Source organism: Cetorhinus maximus, chromosome 3 (assembly GCF_964194155.1).
Source record: "Cetorhinus maximus chromosome 3, sCetMax3.hap1.1, whole genome shotgun sequence".
NCBI lineage: Eukaryota > Metazoa > Chordata > Chondrichthyes > Lamniformes > Cetorhinidae > Cetorhinus > Cetorhinus maximus.
In genome coordinates, this window is record NC_135881.1 from 28,740,098 (window position 1) to 28,760,567 (window position 20,470).

The 20,470-nt window shown below is 41.7% G+C and overlaps 1 protein-coding gene across 1 annotated transcript in view; it reads right to left on the reverse strand.

The window, feature by feature from the left end:
* Positions 1-16,795, reverse strand: part of ncapg2 (non-SMC condensin II complex, subunit G2) — a 132,501-nt gene extending 115,706 nt beyond the window's left edge. The window contains exons 1-7 of the mRNA XM_078537223.1: positions 16,684-16,795; positions 14,390-14,575; positions 11,278-11,392; positions 8,619-8,776; positions 7,837-7,971; positions 2,232-2,326; positions 1,272-1,341 (exon numbers count right to left, since the gene is read on the reverse strand). Coding sequence (XP_078393349.1) covers positions 1,272-1,341; positions 2,232-2,326; positions 7,837-7,971; positions 8,619-8,776; positions 11,278-11,392; positions 14,390-14,575; positions 16,684-16,761 — 837 coding nt within the window. The 5' untranslated portion in view covers positions 16,762-16,795. The remainder of the gene's footprint in view (positions 1-1,271; positions 1,342-2,231; positions 2,327-7,836; positions 7,972-8,618; positions 8,777-11,277; positions 11,393-14,389; positions 14,576-16,683) is intronic.
* Between the last annotated feature and the right edge of the window lie 3,675 nt (positions 16,796-20,470).

Here is a 20,470-nt window from a genome sequence, read left to right on the forward strand (position 1 = left end):
ATATTGACAGTAATTTCTGGAGTCACATGTAGGTCAGACTGGGTAAGGGTGGCAGATTTCCCTCCCTAAAGGACATTTTAAAGGACATAAAGGGCCAGTTAGGTTTTTGCAACAATTGATGACGGTTGTCATGGTCACCAGCATGGAATAGTTTTATATTCCAGGTTCATTAATTGAATTCAAATTCTACCAGCTACCATGCCCAAGCATTCACCTCGGCCTCGAGATTACTAGTCCAGTGACATTACCACTATGCCACCATTGCCCCATACACTCCACTCCAATATAAATCATGCATTGCCATTTCTCGAAGGTTGTTGGGCAGAGAGAGAATTAATCCCAATAACTCTTAGAATACAAAATCACAGTGCAGAAGAGGCCCTTCGGCCCATCGAGTCTGCACCAACATGTGAGAAACACCTGACCTACTTACCTAATCCCATTTACCAGCACTTGGTCCATAGCCTTGAATGTTATGACGTGCCAAATGCTCATCCAGGTTCTTTTTAAAGGAAGTGAGGCAACCCACCTCCACCACCCTCCCAGGCAGTGCACTCCAGACCGTCACCACCCTCTGGGTAAAAAAGTTTTTCCTCACATCCCCCCCTAAACCTCCTGCCCCTCACCTTGGACTTATGCCCCCTTGTGACTGACCCTTCAACTAAGGGGAACAGCTACTCCCTATCCATCCTGTCCACGTCCCTCATAACCTTGAGCACCTCGATCAGGTCGCCTCTCAGTCTTCTCTGCTCCAACGAAAACAACCCAAGTCTATCCAACCTCTCTTCATAACTTAAATGTTTCATCCCAGGTAACATCCTGGTGAATCTCCTCTGCACCCCCTCCAGTGCAATCACATCCTTCCTATAATGTGGTGACCAGAACTGCACACAGTACTCCAGCTGTGGCCTCCCCAAGGTTCTATACAATTCCAACATGACCTCCCTACTTTTGTAATCTATGCCTCAATTGATAAAGGCAAGTGTCCCATTTGCCTTTTTCACCACCCCACTAACATGCCCCTCTGCCTTCAGAGATCTATGGACACACACGCCAAGGTCCCTTTGTTCCCCAGAATACGACAGACCTCTCCAAGAAAATAAAGTTTAATCACAAGTCTCATTATCTGCAGATTATGGAAACACAGGAAAATATCCGACTTCATTCCTGGGCAATGCTCACATTACCAGCTAAAGGGTGTATAAGGTTTGCAGATGGTGAGGGCTAGCTTACGAGCATCATCCCTGGGGCTGGACAAGAGCAACACTCACCTTCAGAAACATTCCAGATGCCTTCTTCCAAGCTCTAAAATACACCTCAGCTATATGGGCCATGATGGACCTATAGGCAAAAATTCAAACACATGCTTTGTCATTTAAAGTTAACCATGGCAGAACAAGGACAATATTACAAAAAGGAAAAGGGAAAGACTACAAAATGCTGCTCCACTGATAGGTAGCATTTCAAGAAAAACTCAAGTGTTGCATGGACTGGTTCAGTGCTTTGGATCTCCAACATTGTGCTCTGGAGGGTAGCACGACACACCTGAAATTCACAAGCAGTCCTGAATGACAGCCATACTATCAAGGGGTATGGAGAGAGAGTAGGAATACGGGTTGAGATAGAGGATCAGCCATGGTCATATTGAGCAGGCTCAAAGGGCCGAATGACCTACTCCTGCTTCTATTTTTCTATGTTACTTGCAGAGTTAGAGTTAAGGAAATCTCAACATTGGAATATAAGCATCTACAGAGCTAAGACTAGACACTTCGCTGCTGGAAAAGCGATCACTTCTGCACCTCACAATGGAACAATGCAATTGTTAAAGATGAGAGAGCACACTAGCTGTCTGGCTGTGGCCATTATAAAGAGCCAAGATCAGGATAAGGAGATTATAATGTTACACATAAAATAAAATAGTTTGATCTTAAGCTTAAACAATAGTTATATAAAGGCAAACAAAGAGTAGAGTGTTACTTTCTATTGATTAACCAACTCTTTCCTAAAGCCAAATTGCAAATGCAAAAATTGTAATTCGATAATCGATCAAAACTCAAGAATATCTAACATTATATCTCAGTTTAAGTGATCATCAAATTTTAAAAACTGCCTAAATACAAGATCACTGCATTCTTAAAATTAATTCACTCTCATTCCTACATTTAAACTAATAAGCAATGCATGCTTTTCCTGCCTTAACCCAAAGCCCTGCCCCATTACTTTGTTCATACTTAGGAAAGAAGTGCAGCTGGTTCTTAATGGTACCATGGATCATCTTGATGAATTCCACATCCCAGCTAAACAAAAAACTTAAAAAACGCCTTCCCTGAAAAGAAACAAAGAGCAGTGAGAACTTACAAATTAAGAAAAGGAATGGAAAAGAAGTGTATTTATATAGAGCTTTTCATGACCACCAATAGCTTTACAACCAAAGAAGTACTTTTGAAGTTTACTCTTGTTCTGATGTAGGAAATGTGGCAGCCAATTTGCTGTTGGTGGGTTTCGGTTCTGATGAAAGGTCATCAACCTGAAACATTAACTCTTTCTCCCCACAGATGCTGCCTGACCTGCTGAGTATTTACAGCACATTTTGTTTTTATTGCTATTGTGGGAGTGTATTGTACAGAATGTGACAGTCACCAGATAATCTGTTTTGTGATGTTGATTGAGAGATAAATATTGGCCAAGGCTCCCCTGCTCATCTTCAAAGTAATGCCAAGTGATCTCTTACATTCATCTGAGAGTCAGCTTAACCTTACATCTTAAAGATAGCATCTTCGAAGTGCAGTATTCCCTCAGTACTGCATTGGTGTGTAAGCCTTGGTTTTTTGTGCTCAAGTCCTGAAGTAGGACTTGAATCTGTGTCTTAGAGGCAAGAATGCTAAAACCGAACCATTGGTGACACACAGGCACAAAAAAGTGAAAACACTCTAAAGTGATTTAATCTTTGAAATTTATTCTGAGAGCAAAACAGCCATAAACATTCACATAATATAAAAGAACATACATTTTAAAAACCGGCCTCTCGTTTGGCTAGATCTTAAACCACTTTTCACTAGTATTTAAGTTATGAACAACAGCTACTTTGCAATGTTTTGGTGATTGGACTGTGCCAAGTACCACTTGTTAAGTTAATGAAATAAGCGATAAAAGCTAAACAATTTTCAGCTTACTATTGAAGCAGCTAGCTGCTGACCCATCAAATTAGTTATCTTTGCGGTTTTGCTGAGGCTATCCTTTAAAATATCGACATTCTTCCTATCCAGCTTCACTGAAAACTATGAAAACTGAGAATCAAGGTATAGAAAACTGACCAGAGATGCATCATATTAGAATGAGGCTGCTGCCTCCTGGTAAATTTCAAGACACTTTTTAGTTGCCTTTTAGATGATTACAGAATAACTTAATTTTAGTCTATTTTCCTTAAAGTGTAAAGCCATCCAAATATAAGTGACTGCTTACAAATCAAGAGCTATTTTGCAAGTGTAAAAGCTTTGAAAATACAGAATTTAAAACAACAGCAAAGGAAAATATTTAAATAGACAACCAATAGGTGGCAGGATTGCATAATTTACACAGGCTTCAAGACAGAATGCCATAGAGCTCAGGATGGAACCTACACTAATTGGTTCTTCTCACAGCAAATTGACAATTAGGGATGGAGGACAGTACATCTATGCGTTCACCTACAGCTGTGGCTCAGTTCATAGCACCCTCGCCTTTGAATCAGAAGGTTGTGGGTTCATGTCCCACTCCCAGAAACCAAGAACTGTGAATGTACTCGAAAGAGTTACGATCTGTGACTGTTGATAACGCGAAAGAGTTAAAAGTATATCACCTTGAGGTGTCAGCTGTGGCTCAGTTCATAGCACCCTCGCCTTTGAATCAGAGGGTTGTGGGTTCATGTCCCACTCCTGGAAAAACCAAGAACTGTGATTGTACTCGAAAGAAGTTGCAATCTGCGACTGTTGGTAACTCGAAAGAGTTTCCCAGAAACCAAGAACTGTGAATGTACTCGAAAGAGTTACGATCTGTGACTGTTGATAACTCGAAAGAGTTAAAAGTATATCACCTTGAGGTGTCAGCTGTGGCTCAGTTCATAGCACCCTCGCCTTTGAATCAGAAGGTTGTGGGTTCATGTCCCACTCCCGGAAACCAAGAACTGTGAATGTACTCGAAAGAGTTACATGCGATCTGTTGATAACTCGAAAGAGTTACAGCTGTGGCTCAGTTCATAGCACCCTCGCCTTTGAATCAGAAGGTTGTGGGTTCATGTCCCACTCCCAGAAACCAAGAACTGTGAATGTACTCGAAAGAGTTACGATCTGTGACTGTTGATAACTCGAAAGAGTTAAAAGTATATCACCTTGAGGTGTCAGCTATGGCTCAGTTCATAGCACCCTCGCCTTTGAATCAGAGGGTTCCTTTGAATCAGAGGGTTGTGGGTTCATGTCCCACTCCCGGAAACCAAGAACTGTGAATGTACTCGAAAGGGTTACATGCGATCTGTTGATAACTCGAAAGAATTACTGTAAAAGGAGGTACTTCAATTGGATGAGTAACTAATGTTTTGTTATGCTTCCTCATGACCAAATTAAGAGCAATAAATTGTTCATCAGTCAATTATTATCCAGGAAAGAGCACAGTAGAGTACAAGTGAAATCAATAAAAATCCAGGATAGTAAAGGTCATTCAGCCCATCATAGCTTATTCCTCCAGTATCCTAATATTTTCTTCGAAGCATTCTGCTACATTGTGAACATTCATATAATGGGAAAATTGTGCATAATTCCACATTCATGGTCAAATATCTTATTAACTGAGCTGCTGACCTCACCCCAGTACCGTTCCAAGTCTCCCATCTCCTATTGCTACATAAGCAATTGAATGCTGTTACATATCTTGTACCGAGACAGTCTATCACTTCAAAAAAATGTTGCTGTGAGGCAACAATGAAGGGAGAAAGAGCTCCATCATTAATTGAAGGGAGAACATTGTGCTTCAAATCTAAGGGGGCAGAAGAAGTCCAGCATGAGCAAGTGGTAAGGAAGGACAGCACCAACATAAATTGAGGGGCCGGCAGAAGGGAAGATTCAAAAAGAATGGAAGGGAAGAAGAGAATAGCAGGCATGAAGAAAAGTATCAGTTTGTACTGTGAAGAGTGGGAGACAGATATCGAGGAGAAAAGTTCCATCTTTAACTTGAGGGTGCACAAAATGTGGCAATTTGAATTGTAGCAGAGGGGTAAAAGTGGAAAATTGAATTAAAGAAGAAAACTGCCAGTGTGAATAGCTGGGGACTGGAGGTTCGAGGGATTGCAGAGAACCAGGGGCAGAGTGGAGAGAAGAGTGCCAATATGAATTGGGACATTTGGAATTGCGCTTCTATGAGCTGGGATGTATTGGAGTTGGAGGGACTTCATTGTCTTTAAAGTATAAAAGAGAATTCTGATCTGCATTTCCTAATTAATGTTGACTTTTTTTTTTAAGGGTGCATAGCTTCAGACCTCATATAGAAATCATAGAATTTATCACACAAGCTGGCATTCAGCCCATCATGCCTATGCTGACTTTGAAACATCTATCCACTTAGTCCCGATGACCTGCCCTCATTCCATAACATTTAACTGTTTATCTCCAAAATATTTATCTACTTCATTTCTCAAAGCTCGTAAGTATTCTGCTTCCACTACTGTCTCCAATAAAGCCATCCATCATCTAAACTCCTTTAAAAAAAACCTAACCCTTCCCTTCATCCTTAAATTTTAAGACAAACTTGCATTTATGTAGTGCCTTTCACAATCTCAGGGTGTTTCAAAACACATTAGATCCTTTGAAGTATTCTGTTGAAGTGCAATCACGGTTGTAATTTAAGAAATGCAGCATACAGCAACCTCCCACAAACCGCAATAAGACAACAATCAGATAATGCATTTTGAGGTGTTGGTTGAGGGATAAACATTGGTCAGGATACCAGGGAGAAATCCACCACTTGTCTTTGAAATAGTGCCATGGGATCTCTCACGCCCACCAAGAGGCCAAAGAGGCCCTCGATTTAACATCTCATTCGAAAGTTTGCACCTTAATACTGCATTGGAGTACTCTAGGGACTGGAACTCAACTGTCTGGCTCATTGTGTTACAATTATGAGGCTTATAAAATTATGTTTTGGGACTATGTCTTCAAATTTGGGGCAAAAAGAAAGGAGTCGTTTGATCTGTGCTAAAGTCTGCCTCACAATAGGCCTGGTTGATGGGGCTGTTAAAGATTAGAGGAAAACCTACATTGTTTTCCTGGGAAGGCGCAAAGTATTCATACTTGCAGATAATGGCCAAGGCATCTGTGATGTCAATGGATAGACTTTGGGTCTCCAAGTCCCAAGGAACTGTTAAAAATGTCAGGTTGTAAAAGGGTATGCTTTGAACTATCCATTTGATTCCAGAATAGGATAGATTTGGGGTCTGAAGAATAGCTAATGAGCATTTCTACCTGGATACAAGACCCATGTGATTCACAATGATATTGGGAAGGGGGCAGAGGAAGCCATTATAAAGATCAGGTTACAGGCTTTCCTAAAATATTACTGAATGTCACAGACAGGTGAGTTAGCCTGTTAGGGTCTAGAGAAAAAAAAGCAGCTAGAGGCCAAAAGTCTCTATGGTTCACTGCGCTGGAAGCTCACGCTCAGATTGAAATTATTGAGGAGTTAAAACTAAGCTGGAAGATTCGCCTAGCTTACGCTAGAGGAAGGATCTCCAGTAATACTCTCACTGTGAAGGACCGTTCTGGGGTTAAAAATTACCAGGCTGAGAAAGAAAAAGAAGTAAACCCTTGGGAGGTGAGAATCATTTTGGACTGATTCTGGGAGAATTGAATGGCTACTTAAATGGGAATGTAACGTATACCTGCGAAGTGTGTTTTTTCAGTTCTACTAAAAATAAGCTGGGGTATTTTGTTCTGTGATTTAAAATAAAAGTTGCCTACAAAGGTAGTGTTTAGTCAACAGTGTTTTTTAGTCTTTTGTTACAGCAAAGGTCTTAAAACGTGAAATCTTGTCATGTCATCCTTTCAGCTATTAATTGGAAGGTTGAATCTTTCTTTAGAAGTTATCAGTCTTTATATTTCTGTTGCAACAATAAGCAATATTTCTACCACGGAGTCACAGCTGATACTCATTATGTTGTGAAGTTACCCGACTCACCAACTATTGAAAACAAATTTTCCTGATTTACTTTATCAAACTCATACAATTTTGAGCAGAAAGGCTAAACTATAGTCAAAACCTTTAATTTATTAAAATGAGATGAAAATTAGATGATCAGCATAATAGGTCTTAGATGATTGAACTAATTAAAACAGATGATATATGTAGTGGATTGAGTATAGTTGGCACAAACTGTGACTGGTCAACAATTGCCAGGTAGCAAGACTCTTAATGTTAGAAATACTATTAAAAAAAGCAGATGAACGAATTCTTCAATTAGCTAGGGGCATCCACAACTTGCTTGTCAAGGCACAGCTGCAGCATATAACAAGTCAATGAAAGGACAACCATGGGCACATAACAATAGAGTTCAAGTGGCAAAATACAGCAGATGCTGGAAATCTGAAATATAAACAGAAAATTTTGGCAATTCTGTTTCTCTCTCCACAGGTACTGTTGATCATTTCCAGCATTTTCTGTTCCTACACCAGGATTCAAGTCCCTGTCTTAAAGTGGAGGAGTCATAGGAGCTCAGACAATTGTCGACCGATGATTTAGTGCAAATGCTGCTATTGTATGCATTGTGTTTTCAAACACTTTTGTGTAATATGTAATACTGCTTTCTTCACTTACCTCTTCCTTTTTTATGTGGGCAACACTCATGAAACACTGAAGCAAAATATTTTTCACTTCGTTGCTGTCTTCAGAATTGAATTCAAAATTTTGTAAAGCTTGATGGAAGTGCCAGAGTCGAACTATGTCAGCATTCTGTGCATGATGAAGTGGAAAGGAAAGCAACATTTATTTATTCAACTGGCATCCAAGAGCTACAGCATCAGATGATTACACATCTAACTATTTCAAGGAAATAGACCAAAGAAAAATGAACAGAAAAATAAAGTTATAGTAACAGTGTAGGTAAGAATGAACAAACTGAGTAGATGTTAGCAGTTATAGTAATTAAACAGAACCTTCGCAGCTTTTTGTTTAGCTCTACATGCTCAGCTGGTTTTTTTAACCTTGTCATTATCTTTCTGTTAAGCTAACGTTGTAAATTCCTAGGTGACTCACTGCTTCTTTGACTCACCCTTCCAACAAATATGCCTTTATACGGTAAAACAGAGGGGGACAGTGAAGAGAAAGCAGCCAACAACTGAGGAATAGAGAATACAAGAGAAAATGAGTGTAAGAAATTCAGAAATAAAAAGGCGAGAGGCATAGGGTAAAAGGAAATAGTTTGAAGGACAAGAGTAAGAAGAAAAAAAATCAGAAAACAGAGAGAAAGTCTGTCAGAACCAGACAGAGAGATACACAACTATTATTTATCTTTTTGTTCATGAGCAATGTCACAAATAAATCAACTAGTATAAAATATTCAGCAAAATTAATCTTCAGATCAATAAAAGTCACTATACCGAAAATTTCCCCAATAAAGTTTTCTCCAACAACATAATAAAGGCAGTTTTCCCCAATTCTTCTTTGCCTTCTAATCCTTTGTCCCACCAAGCCACAAACAAATGTTGGATTGTAATTTTCAAATCTCCTTGAAGCTTAGGCAATGCTGGCAAAATGCCTGTAAAGAAAAGAATTAAAACAAAATAAACAAAAAAAATTCAGATCAATTGGAGGAAGGTTGGGACTGGGGATGCATTTGTTGGATTGGGAAAGGCATAAACAAATAATGATTGATACTACTACCATATAACATAGTAATAGGCTATTATTATATATTATTTTATAAGTCCTTTCCGCAAGTTTATTACAATATTACATGTAAAATTATTCAATCATTCTTCATTCATTGTATGACAGTGCTACTTTCTTGGTCATGTTCATTATACATTACAGTTTAGATCCACAAGACCAAGATAAAAACAAGCTGTAATCACCCTAGGTTTTCCACAGCATAAGGGTTATCCAGTCTCTGGCTATTGAGGCTGCTTGGACAATAACTGCAGACCACACGTTTTCTTTTCCTGGCAGCCTTCAGTCTCGTGAGACAGTGGTTTGCGCCGTGGTAGTTAACTCTGCATTAAAACATCACCTGGTGCGGCTCAGGAGCCCCACTATGGCATGGCAATCTCTGTCGTACTTGCCGCAAATGAAGGCAGCAGGCTGAGAAGATGCAGGATGCGCTAGCCTCAGTTTTCTCTGGGTCCTCTTCTCAACCAGCTGAGCTTGCTGTTTTTCCTCAACTCTTCCAACGCCCCTCCGAACAATCAACTTTCATCAGCGGCTGTCTCCCCAACTGCCTGTGTCAATGTCTACCAGCTTCATATCATGCTCACGGGTGTCCTTATAACAGAGGCATGAGCTTCCAGCAGGTCCTGACACAATGGCCAGTTCACTGTCCAGAAGATCTTTGGGTATGCGGCCATTACCCATCCAATGAACATGGCCAAGCCATTGCAGGCATCGTTGGCTTATAAATGAGCGCATGCTCACAGAATTAATATGCTCCAGCACATAGTTGGTGACCTTGTCGTGCCAAGATATGGATATATCTGAGACAGGGAATTCTTCAGCCTCTTCTCCAGCCAGATGCTGTTCAGGTCTCACTACTGTAAAGGAGGCTGCACTGAAGACTTGGGCCTGGGAGGCTCGCAGTTTGGTTTTCTCCACCAGGTTGCAGTTGTTCCACACTCTCTTACTCAGCTCTTACACATATACCGTTCAAGTAATAACCACTAATTAACAATTTGCGTATACGAACTAGCTAGTGGTAAATTTGGATTCAAACGAATATATGCTTTTCGTACATTTACCCAAGTAGATTAGGTATTGACCCTCCACCAAAACAATAAGTTGCACAAACTGTCACTGCAACAAATGATTCAAATTTTATGCCCAGCAAAAAATTGAATTATGTTAAATGCATAAACTCGAGCTTGGCAACAAAATAAAAAATTCTGTGACCGCTCTCAAAGTTTTCTAACATGGTGGATTAAGAAAGAATTAGTTCCTGTTATCACTTCAGGCGTTGCCACATACACATAATTACTCTCTGTGCAAACTGACATTTTGTTCCAAATCAAAACCGTCTGAAAAGGAAACCACAACGTCTAATCTTGTTAATGTTTGCCTAACCTATACACGTTCTTTGCTCCTTCCGAACTCAAAATAGCCTATTCACGTGGACTAAGCCTAATCCTTCCATATCAATCTAGTGTTTTTTATTCCATACCTTTTCTAAGGCCTCTCCATTACCCACTTCGAGAGGGACTAAAATGGGCACAGTTGAGGTCTAGGTGAGGTCTGACCAACATCTTATACAAGGAATATAATATTTTTAATTACACATCAACATCCTGGGGGGTTACCATTGGCCAGAAACTGAACTGGATCAGCCATATAAACACTGTGGCTACAAGGGCAGGTCAGGGCATAGGAATCCTGCAACGAATAGCTCACCTCCTGACTCCCCAAAGCCTGTCCGCCATCTACAAGGTGCAAGTCCGGAGTGTAATGGAATACTCTCTACTTGCTTGGATGAGTGCAACTCCAACAAGACTCAAGAAGCTTGACATTATTCAGGACAAAGCAGTCTACCTGACTGGCACCATATCCACAAACATTCACTCCCTCCACCACTGATGCACAATGGCAAGGGGGTGTACCATCTACAAGATGCACTGCAGCAACTCACCAAGCCTCCTTAAACAGCACCTTCCAAACCCACGATCACTACCATCTAGGAGGACATGGGTAGCAGATAGATGGGAATGCCACCACCTGGAAGTTCCCCTCCAAATAACTCACCATCCTGGCTTGGAAATATATCCCATTCCTTCACTGTCGCTGGGTCGAAATCCTGGAACTCCCTCCCTAACAGCACTTTGGGTGTTCCTACACTGCATGGACTGCAGCGGTTGAAGAAGGCAGTGCACCGCCACCTTCTCAAGGACAATGAGGGACAGGCAATAAATGCTGACCTAGCCAGCGATGCCCACATCCCACGAATGAATAAAAAAAAGCCTATGAAGGGCCATTAGTTACTACATAAACACGAGCTTATTGAATAATTGTGATGCCAAGGCATAAAACAGTACTGTCATGCCAAAATAAAACACCTACCGTTCAAAATAATAGCAATTTCCAGCAAGTCACTGTAAACATCATTCTCATCAATTACACGTACAGACGCCACTACCACCTCAGTTACACCACTGACCACAGATAGGTTTTTCTTCTGAAAAGAAGCATAGGAGAGGTTCTATTTAACTTACTAAAAAAATTAAGACGCAATATAATTTTCACTTAATTAACATCTGATAAATTAAAAATGCCCCACCTCCCTTCAATGTCTGAAAAAAATACAAAGTATGTAGAAAGAGTACAATTGATCAGTCAATTATATTAGGTGATTTCAACTTTCCCAACATTAATTGGGATAGACATAGTGTTAAGGGCTTGGATGGTGGATTTCTTGAAATGTGTACAGGAGAACTTTTTAGGTCAATATGTAGAGGGTCCAACAAGGGACGGTGCTGTGCTGGACCTAATTTTGGGGAATGAAGCCGGACGGGTGGCTGAGGTGGTGGTGGGGGAGCATTTCAGAGATATCAACCACAACATGGTACAATTCAAGCTTGTTATGGACAAAGAACTAGACAAGTTGCAAAAAAATGTTTTGAATTGGGGGAGAGCAGATTTTAGTAAAATAAGGCAGGATCTGGCCAAAGTAGGCTGGGAACAGCTACTTGTGGGGAAATCTGCAGAGGAGCAGTTGGGGGCATTCAAAAAGGAAATGGGGTGGGTCCAGGCTCAACATGTTCCCTCTAGGGTGATAGGAAGGAGTAACAAGTCCAGAGAACCATGGATGACCAGAGATATTCAGGATACGATGAAAAGGAAAAGAGAGGCTTTTAGCAGGTACAAGGGAAGCAAATCAGCAGAGGCATTAGTGGAGTACAGAAAGTGCAGAGTGGAGCTTAAGAAAGCAATTAGGAGAGCAAAGAGGGGACATGAGAAAGCTCTGGCTGGTAAAAGTAGGGAAAATCCTAAGATATTCTATAAATATATCAATGAGAAGAGGGTAACCAGGGAAAGAGTAGGTCCCTTTAGAGAGCAAGGGGGCAATCCATGGGTGGAGCCAGAGGACATCAGTAGAGTATTGAGCAAATACTTCACATCCGTCTTCACCCAAGAAAATGAGGATGAAGGTATCGAACTCGGGGAGAGAAACTGTGCGGTTCTTGAGCAAATTGATATGGGAAGTGACAATGTTTTGGAGGTGTTGGCAGGCTTAAAAGTGGACAAATCTCCAGGTCCGGATGACTTGTGTTCCAGACTGCTGAGGGAGGCAAGGGAGGAGATCACAGGGGCTCTGACCCAAATTTTTAATTCTTCTCTGGCCACGGGGGTGGTGCCAGAGGACTGGAGAACAGCTAATGTGGTTCCGCTATTTAAGGATTGTAGAGAGAAGCCAGGGAATGACAGGTCCGTGTGTCTCACGTCAGTGGTAGGGAAACTATTGGAGAAAATTCTGAAGGAGAGAATCTATCTCCACTTGAAGAGGCAAGGTTTGATCAGAGATAGTCAGCATTGCTTTGTCAGAGGGAGGTCATGCCGAACAAATTTGATTGAAATTTTTTGAGGAGGTGACCAGGTGTGTAGATGAGGGTAGTGCAGTTGGATGTAGTTTATATGGATTTCAGCAAAGCCTTTGACAAGGTCACACATGGGAGACTTATAAAGAAGGCAAATGCACATGGGGTACATGGTAATTTGAAAAGGTGGATTCAAAATTGGCTTAGTTGCAGGAGACAGAGGGTGATGGCAGGAGGATGCTTTAGAGACTGGAAGCCAGTGTGCAGTGGCGTAACACAGGGAGCTGTGCTGGGTCCCCTATTATTCATCATTTATATAAACGACTTAGATGACTATGGGGGATTAGGATTAGTAAATTTGCGGATGACACAAAGATTGGCTGGGTGGTTAACAGTGAGGTTAAGTGTCTTGGGCTACAGGAAGAAATAGACGGAATGGTCAAATGGGCAGATAAGTGGCAGATGGAATTTAACCCTGAAAAGTGTGAGGTGATACACTTTGGAAGGAGTAATTTGACAAGGAAGTATTCAATGAATGGCATGGCACTAGGAAGTTCTGAGGAACAAAAGGACCTTGGCATGCATGTCCATAGATCTCTGATGGCGGAGGGGCATGTTAGTGGGGTGGTGAAAAAAGCATATGGGACACTTGCCTTTATCAATCGAGGCATAGATTACAATAGTAGGGAGGTCATGTTTGGAGTTGTGTGAGGCCACAGCTAGAGTACTGTGTGCAGTTCTGGTCTCTACATTATAGGAAGGATGTGATTGTACTGGAAGGGGTGCAGAGGAGATTCGCCAGGATGTTGCCTGGGATGAAACATTTAAGTTATGAAGAGAGGTTGGATAGACTTGGGTTGTTTTCGTTGGAGCAGAGAAGACTGAGGGGCGACCTGATGAAGGTGTACAAGATTATGAGAGGCATGGACAGGGTGGATAGGGAGCAGCTGTTCCCCTCAGTTGAAGGGTCAGTCACGAGGGGACATAAGTTCAAGGTGAGGGACAGGAGGTTTAGGGGGGGATGTGATGAAAAATTTTACCCAGAGGGTGGTGACAGTCTGGAATGCACTGCCTGGGAGGGTGGTGGAGGCGGGTTGTCTCACATCCTTTAAAAAGAACCTGGATGAGCACTTGGCACGTCATAACATTCAGGGCTATGGGCCAAGTGCTGGTAAATGGGAATTGGTAGGTAGGTCAGGTGTTTCTCACGTGTCGGTGCAGACTCGATGGGCCGAAGGGCCTCTTCGGCACTGTGATACACCAAAACGAAGAATGATTCCAGTGGGGGTCTATGGAATTTAAAAAGTTAAATGTGGCAGTACATTTACATAGCAAAACAGAGCTACAGAATCCACCTCCATCTGTAGTAGTCCTTCTGCCGATTACGTGATTTCAACAGTTTGACTGTGAAATGATGCGAAAATCTGGCTGGCCTCACGGAGAGGGTCATTAATTTCTGGCAACATACAGGAATATTTCAAAATCAAGCTGAAATAATTGTTTTCATTCTACATAACTAAAAATGCGATCATATTAAATTAGTTAGTGAAGGCTAGAATAAGATACAAAAAGAATTTATGCTCCTGACAGTTTATGGATTAAAATACAAATCAGCATTATAGATATCATCTCCTCACCATATCAAGTGCACCCTCCAGTTCCATTTCATCTTCGCTGTCTTCATCTTCCCGCCAGTTCTCCACTGGGTTGTCCAATAGAACATCGGTTAGGAGCCTCTTCAGCTGCTCCCATAATGCTTCTCTTTGCTTCCGCGGGAACTCCTGTAGCACCTCATTTAGGTCAAATGGATCCGAATTGTTTTTCTAAAGATAGGAAAAATGAAATTGAAATCAATTATGGCATTTTTCCAGAGGTCAGCCATTTGCCTTAAAAACATGAAAATACATCACCACGAAGGTTCCCAAACCAAAGTAAGAATTGGTTTGTCCGATATGCATTGAATATATTCTCCCAGGAGACACATCCGAATTACTTAAATCCAGCTTTCATATTATCCAGGCATTAATCTCCAGGGATTTTTATCTTGGAACCAGATTAACTCTCTTCATACTCCCATGACAAGTGGTAGATATCAGCAGCTCATCAATTGGCTTGGTGAGCAGTATAGCCTTTCATCTCTGACCACAGCATGAACCACAAAATCCAAGTAAGTGGTTCTACCAGTTGGGCTTGTAGAGATTTAGCAATATCTGTCCATCTCAAATCAAATCCTCAAAATTATATTCAGCCACAATGGCTGAGGAAGGTGATTAAACACATCTTATTTCACTCTTTTCAGTGCCTAACTGATGCCAGAGATTTTATCTCCAACATGTCACATGTTTGGGACAGTGTATTAAAAAATCTGTAGCATCAGTCCTAAGTTTCTCTTTCAAGTGTTTCAATCTCTGTCCTCTTGGCCCACTCTTGCAATTTTGTTCAAAGTAACTTTCCAGATTTACCCTTTGAGAAGTCTAACGTCTTCTAGTAGATGTTTTTTTCCAGCCTTTCCTCATACCTCGGAAACCAGAACAAGTATGGTGGCTCTTCTTGAACTGCCCCCAACATCTGAATCTCTCTCATGCCTTGGTGAGCAGAACTCAAGGTGTGGTCTGGCCAGCCAATACAGTTGCGATTGAACCTACAGGCTGACAGATCGGCACAGTAAAATAGCCCTTCACATTGGGAATTTAATTGAATTGTCTAAATTAATATCCAGTGAAAATGTCAGTCATCAGACGATCGTCATGACTGATCAGAGCCAATTTCTGAAGTATAACATAATATTATCAGAACAAAAAGAGGTTACACGAGGAAAAGTAATTATGCAATGAGCTATGGTTATCTGGAATGCATTGCCTGAAAGTGTTGCGGAAGTAGATTCAATAATAATTTTCTAAAGGTGAACTGGGTCAATACTTGGAAGTGCAAAAATTTGAAGGGTTATAGGGAAAGAGCAAGGAGTGTAACTAATTGAATAGCTGTTTAAGAGCCAGCACAGGTATGATGGGTCACATGACCTTCTTTTGTACTGTGTCATGGCATGATTCTATGCTCAAAGAGAGCTCCGATTTCATCTGAAGTTCCACAGAAGTAAAGATAAGCATTCAAATTTATTAAACAAACTTCTGATAACCGGTAATACAAAAGCAAAATATTGCAGGTGGTAAAAAAGCAAAATAAAACGCTGGAAATACTCAGCAGGTCTTGGAGCAGCTGTGAGGAGAAAGTGTTAATGTTTCAGATCAATAACCTTTTTGTCACAACTCCAGTCAGTTGTAATAAATGATCTTTGACCTGAAGTGTTAACTCTGTTTCTCTCCACAGTTGAGTATTACCAGCATTTTCTATTTATATTTCTGTTACGAGGTTCTTGTTATGGGGATGGTACCGAGGGGGGTGGGAGGGTGTGGTGGTCAACCAGATGGATTACAGCCTTTTCCAGTCTTGTACGATCGCACCAGCTCTACCATGTACAGACAGTCACAAAATTAATAATAATATAGTACACGGTAAAGAAAATTCCAAAGAGAAAGTGGATTGAAAAGGTAATTTACTTTGAATTTCACTTCGCTGGCTGATCATCAGTAAATAAAAGTTATGAATTCAAAATTGTCAAGTGAGAAGAGACCTATAGTCGTTTTTTTTGATGGAGAGTTGTTGAAAATCACCATGCAATTGGAGCCAAGACTATTGCATTTTTGAAGGGAAAAATCAATAAATATTTGAAGAGAAAGATTAGGGTAGTGAGGTTCACACTGCTATAGGAAAGAGGTATAGATATTATTGACCCAAAAGCCTCTTCCTGTGCTGTATGATACTAACTAAATAGATTTCAACATGTACTATTAACTATCTTTATTTACGAAGCTGGATAAACTGTAGGCATATGTATTATTCTAAAAACATTTTAAACAGGTACAGTACTTACATGAAGCTGAATAAAATTCAGGAAGTCTTCCACAGACTCTTTACACACAGATTGTAGAAAGGAGTCACGTTTTGACATGATGCACAATTCCTCTCAGCATCTAACAAAATGGGCTCTGCCAGAAAATAGATGTATATTATGGAAGAATACAACCCTTTCATTAAGATTTGTTCAGTAAATAAACAATTTAAGCTTGATTGCTCTTAAAATAGAAACAGAAACTGGAACTTTGTCAACAGTGTGCCATTCCTGATATTGTAACTGGAACTGTGTGTCACTCACACTCTCTCTTTTTCTCATTTCCCATGTGATTATAATTAAAATTCTGAGTGCTGGTGGTGTGCATGCCAATCCCTCAATCAACATCATAAAAAAACAGATCAGCTGGTCATTAACCAAACAGGCAGCCTGTGTGAACATTGCACCAGGAATTTCTGGAAAAACTCAACAGATCTGGCAGCATCCGTGGAGAGAGAAATAGAGTTAACATTTCAAGTCCGTATGACTCTTCTTCAGTTCTGAAGGTGTAGAATGGAAAGGTACTCTAATTGGCAGAATATAAGTAGTGGTGTCCCACAAGGATCTGTGTTGGAGCCTCAACTATTCATCGTATTTGTTAACTTAAATGATGGGAAAAACAGCTACAAATCCAAAATTTGCCAATGGCACAAGGAAAGGCAGCATTGTAAGCAGTGTAGATGGAAGTGTAACATTACAGAGATATTGATAGATTAAATTAATGGCCAAAACTTTAGCAAATGGATTTCTACAAACGCAAATATAATGTCATGCATTTTGGATCTAAAAAAAGATGGAACAAGATACTTCTTAGATGGTGGAAAGGTAGAAACAGTGGCAGTTCAAATAAATTTGGGGTTCCAGGTACATAGATTGTTAAAATATTAGGTACAGAAATAATCAAAAATGGAATGCTGGCCTATATTTAGAGGGCTAGAATATAAACTTGTAGAAGTCATGTTTAGCTATCCAAAACCCTGGTGGCGTGAGACCAGAACAAAGGATTCCTGCATGCATATGCATGGTACCCTGGAAGCCGTTATGATTTATTTATCCTGAGGACAAGGGGTACACCTTAAAGAGCTGGCTGATGACCCCTTTTAGGCAGCCGCAAACGGAGGCCAAAAGGCACTACATCAGCCATGTGCTGACCCACAATTTGGTAGAGCAGGCTAATGGCAACTTGATGTGCTTTAGGTGCCTAAAATGTTCTGGAGGAGCTCAGTATTCTCCTGCATGGGTCTCGAGAATAGTCAATATGTACTGCATGCTTCATAACGCAATGGAGGGCCTACAAGCTGATGGGCCGAAACCAGGCCTATAGCTGTAACATCTGAGGAGGAGGATATCAACAGCGAGGAAGATGATGATGAGGAGGAGGAGCCCACGTCCATGGATCTGACATGGGGAGAAGGAAGTGGGCGACAATGGGATACCAGCTGAGGGGCAGGCTCATGTAGCCATGGCTGATTCTTTACAGGAAGGGTTCATCGCCAGAAGCCTGCTACTTCAGAGTTGATTCTCCTAGGCTCTTGAAAGGTCAGAAATTGCATCAGCCAGTTCCGAGTGAGTAGTTTCCACATAATACACCTTATATATGGAAGCCACACCTCAGACAAATTCCCGTCGCAGACAACATATAATAAAATCAGTGCCATAAACGTGGCTGAAACTATGATCACCATAACACTTGGGCAGGCAGTGGTGTAGTGGTATTGTCACAGACTAGTGATCCAGGGTAATGCTCCAGGGTTTGAATCCTACTGTAAGGAAATCAAAATTTCACATTTTTGGTACTCTTGGATGGGATGAGGGCATCACTGGCAAGAACAGCATTTGTTGCCCCCCACTAATTTCTCCTAGAATAAGTGGCTTGCTTGGGCCATTTCAGAGGCCAGTTAAGAGTCAGTCACATGTCTGTGGGTCTGGAGTCATATTACTCATTCAAGGAATGTAGGCTTCGCTGGCTAAGCCAGCATTTATTGCCCATCCTTAATGGCCTTTGAGGTGGTGGTGGTGAGCTGCCTTCGTGAACTGCTGCAGTCCATGTGGTGTAGGTACACCCACAGTGCTGTTAGCAAGCAAGTTCCACGATTTTGACCCAGCGACAGTGAAGGAATGGTGATATACTTCCAAGTCAGGATGAGTGGCTGCGAGGGGAACTTCTAGGTGGTGGTGTTCCCATGTATCTGCTGCTCTTGTCCATCTAGGTGGTTGGTCGTGGGTTAGGAAGGTGCTGTCTGGCAAGCCTTGGTGAATTCCTGCAGTGCATCTTGCAGATGGTACATGCTGCTGCTACTGTGCGTCGGTAGTGGAGGGAGTGAATGTTTTTGGATGGGGTGCAAATCATGCGGATCATTTGTCTGGGATGGTTTCAAGCTTCTCAAGTGTTGTTGGAGCTGCACTCATCCAGGCAAATGGAGAGCATTCCATCACATTCCTGACTTGTGCCTTGTAGATGGTGGACAGGCTTTGGGATGTTAGGATGTGAGTACTCGCCACAGGATTCCTAACCTCTGACCTGTTCTTGTAGCGACAGTATTTATATGGCTAGTGCAGTTCAGTTTCTGGTCAATGGTAACCCCCAGGATGCAAATAGTGGGGGATTCAGCAATAGTAATGCTATTGAATGTCAAGGGACGATGGTTAGATTTTCTTTTTGGGGTTGGTCACTGCCTGGCGCTTGTGTGACATGAATGTTACTTGGCACTTGTCAGCCCAAACCTGGATATTGTCCAGGTCTTGCTGTATTTGGACATGGGCTATTTCAGGCCTCGATACCCTGGGCAGAATTAAATGCCCTCTCCCGTGGCAAGTTTGATTGGGGGGGGGGGGGGGCAGTTAATTGGGCAGAAGGGTGGCAGATGGGAATCCCACCACTTTGCCACCTCTACCCCGATTACACATATACAAACATACTAATTAGGAGCAGGAGAAGGCCATTTGGCTCCTCCAAGCTGCTCCGCCATTCAGTATGATAATGGCTGATCCAATTGTGGCCTCAACTCCACATTCCGCCTACCCGATAACCTTTGACTCCCTTGTTAGCCAAGCTTTAAAATTATACAATGCCACTGCCTCCATTGCTCTCCAGAAAAAGTTCCAAAGATTCACGACCCTCAGATAAAAAAAATTCTTATCTCTGTCTTAAGTAGGAGACCCCTGAATCTTAAACTGTGTCCCCTAGTTCTAGTCTCTCACACAATAGAATTTAGTCTGTGACAAAAAGGCCCTTCGACAGCCGTCCCAGAGCCTGCGCTTGATGCCTATTCCTCTAACCCTACCCTGACCCCCATGAACCCCCTCCCACCATCACTCACCTGTTGCTTAGGTCCATCTGGAATTGATAGAATCAAGGCAGTTTTTTTAAGTAGAAAAAAACTGGCTTGAGCTACATGTGACACAGTCAAAAGATGACCTGACCTGATCTTTACTCTGTGGCCCTTTACTCTGTTACTATGTTCTGTCCACTTCCTCCCTCTTCTCTTTGTCCAGCAGCTGGTCGAGGCAATTGGTGACTGCAGCCGAAAGTGTCCCACATAGCAACAGCAGGACCAGCCAGAATAACTGCTCCTCGACCTCCAATCATAGGCTCCCTCCCTCCTGCCTTGCTGCTCCTCCAAAGACAGAATATATGATTGGAGGAGCAGCAAGGGCAGGAAAGGAGGAACCTGTGAGTGGAGGAATAGTGCAACAAGCATGGAAGAGACAGAATCTGTGATTGGAGGAGCAGCTCTTCACAGACTCTGTCTCTCCCACAATCGCTATT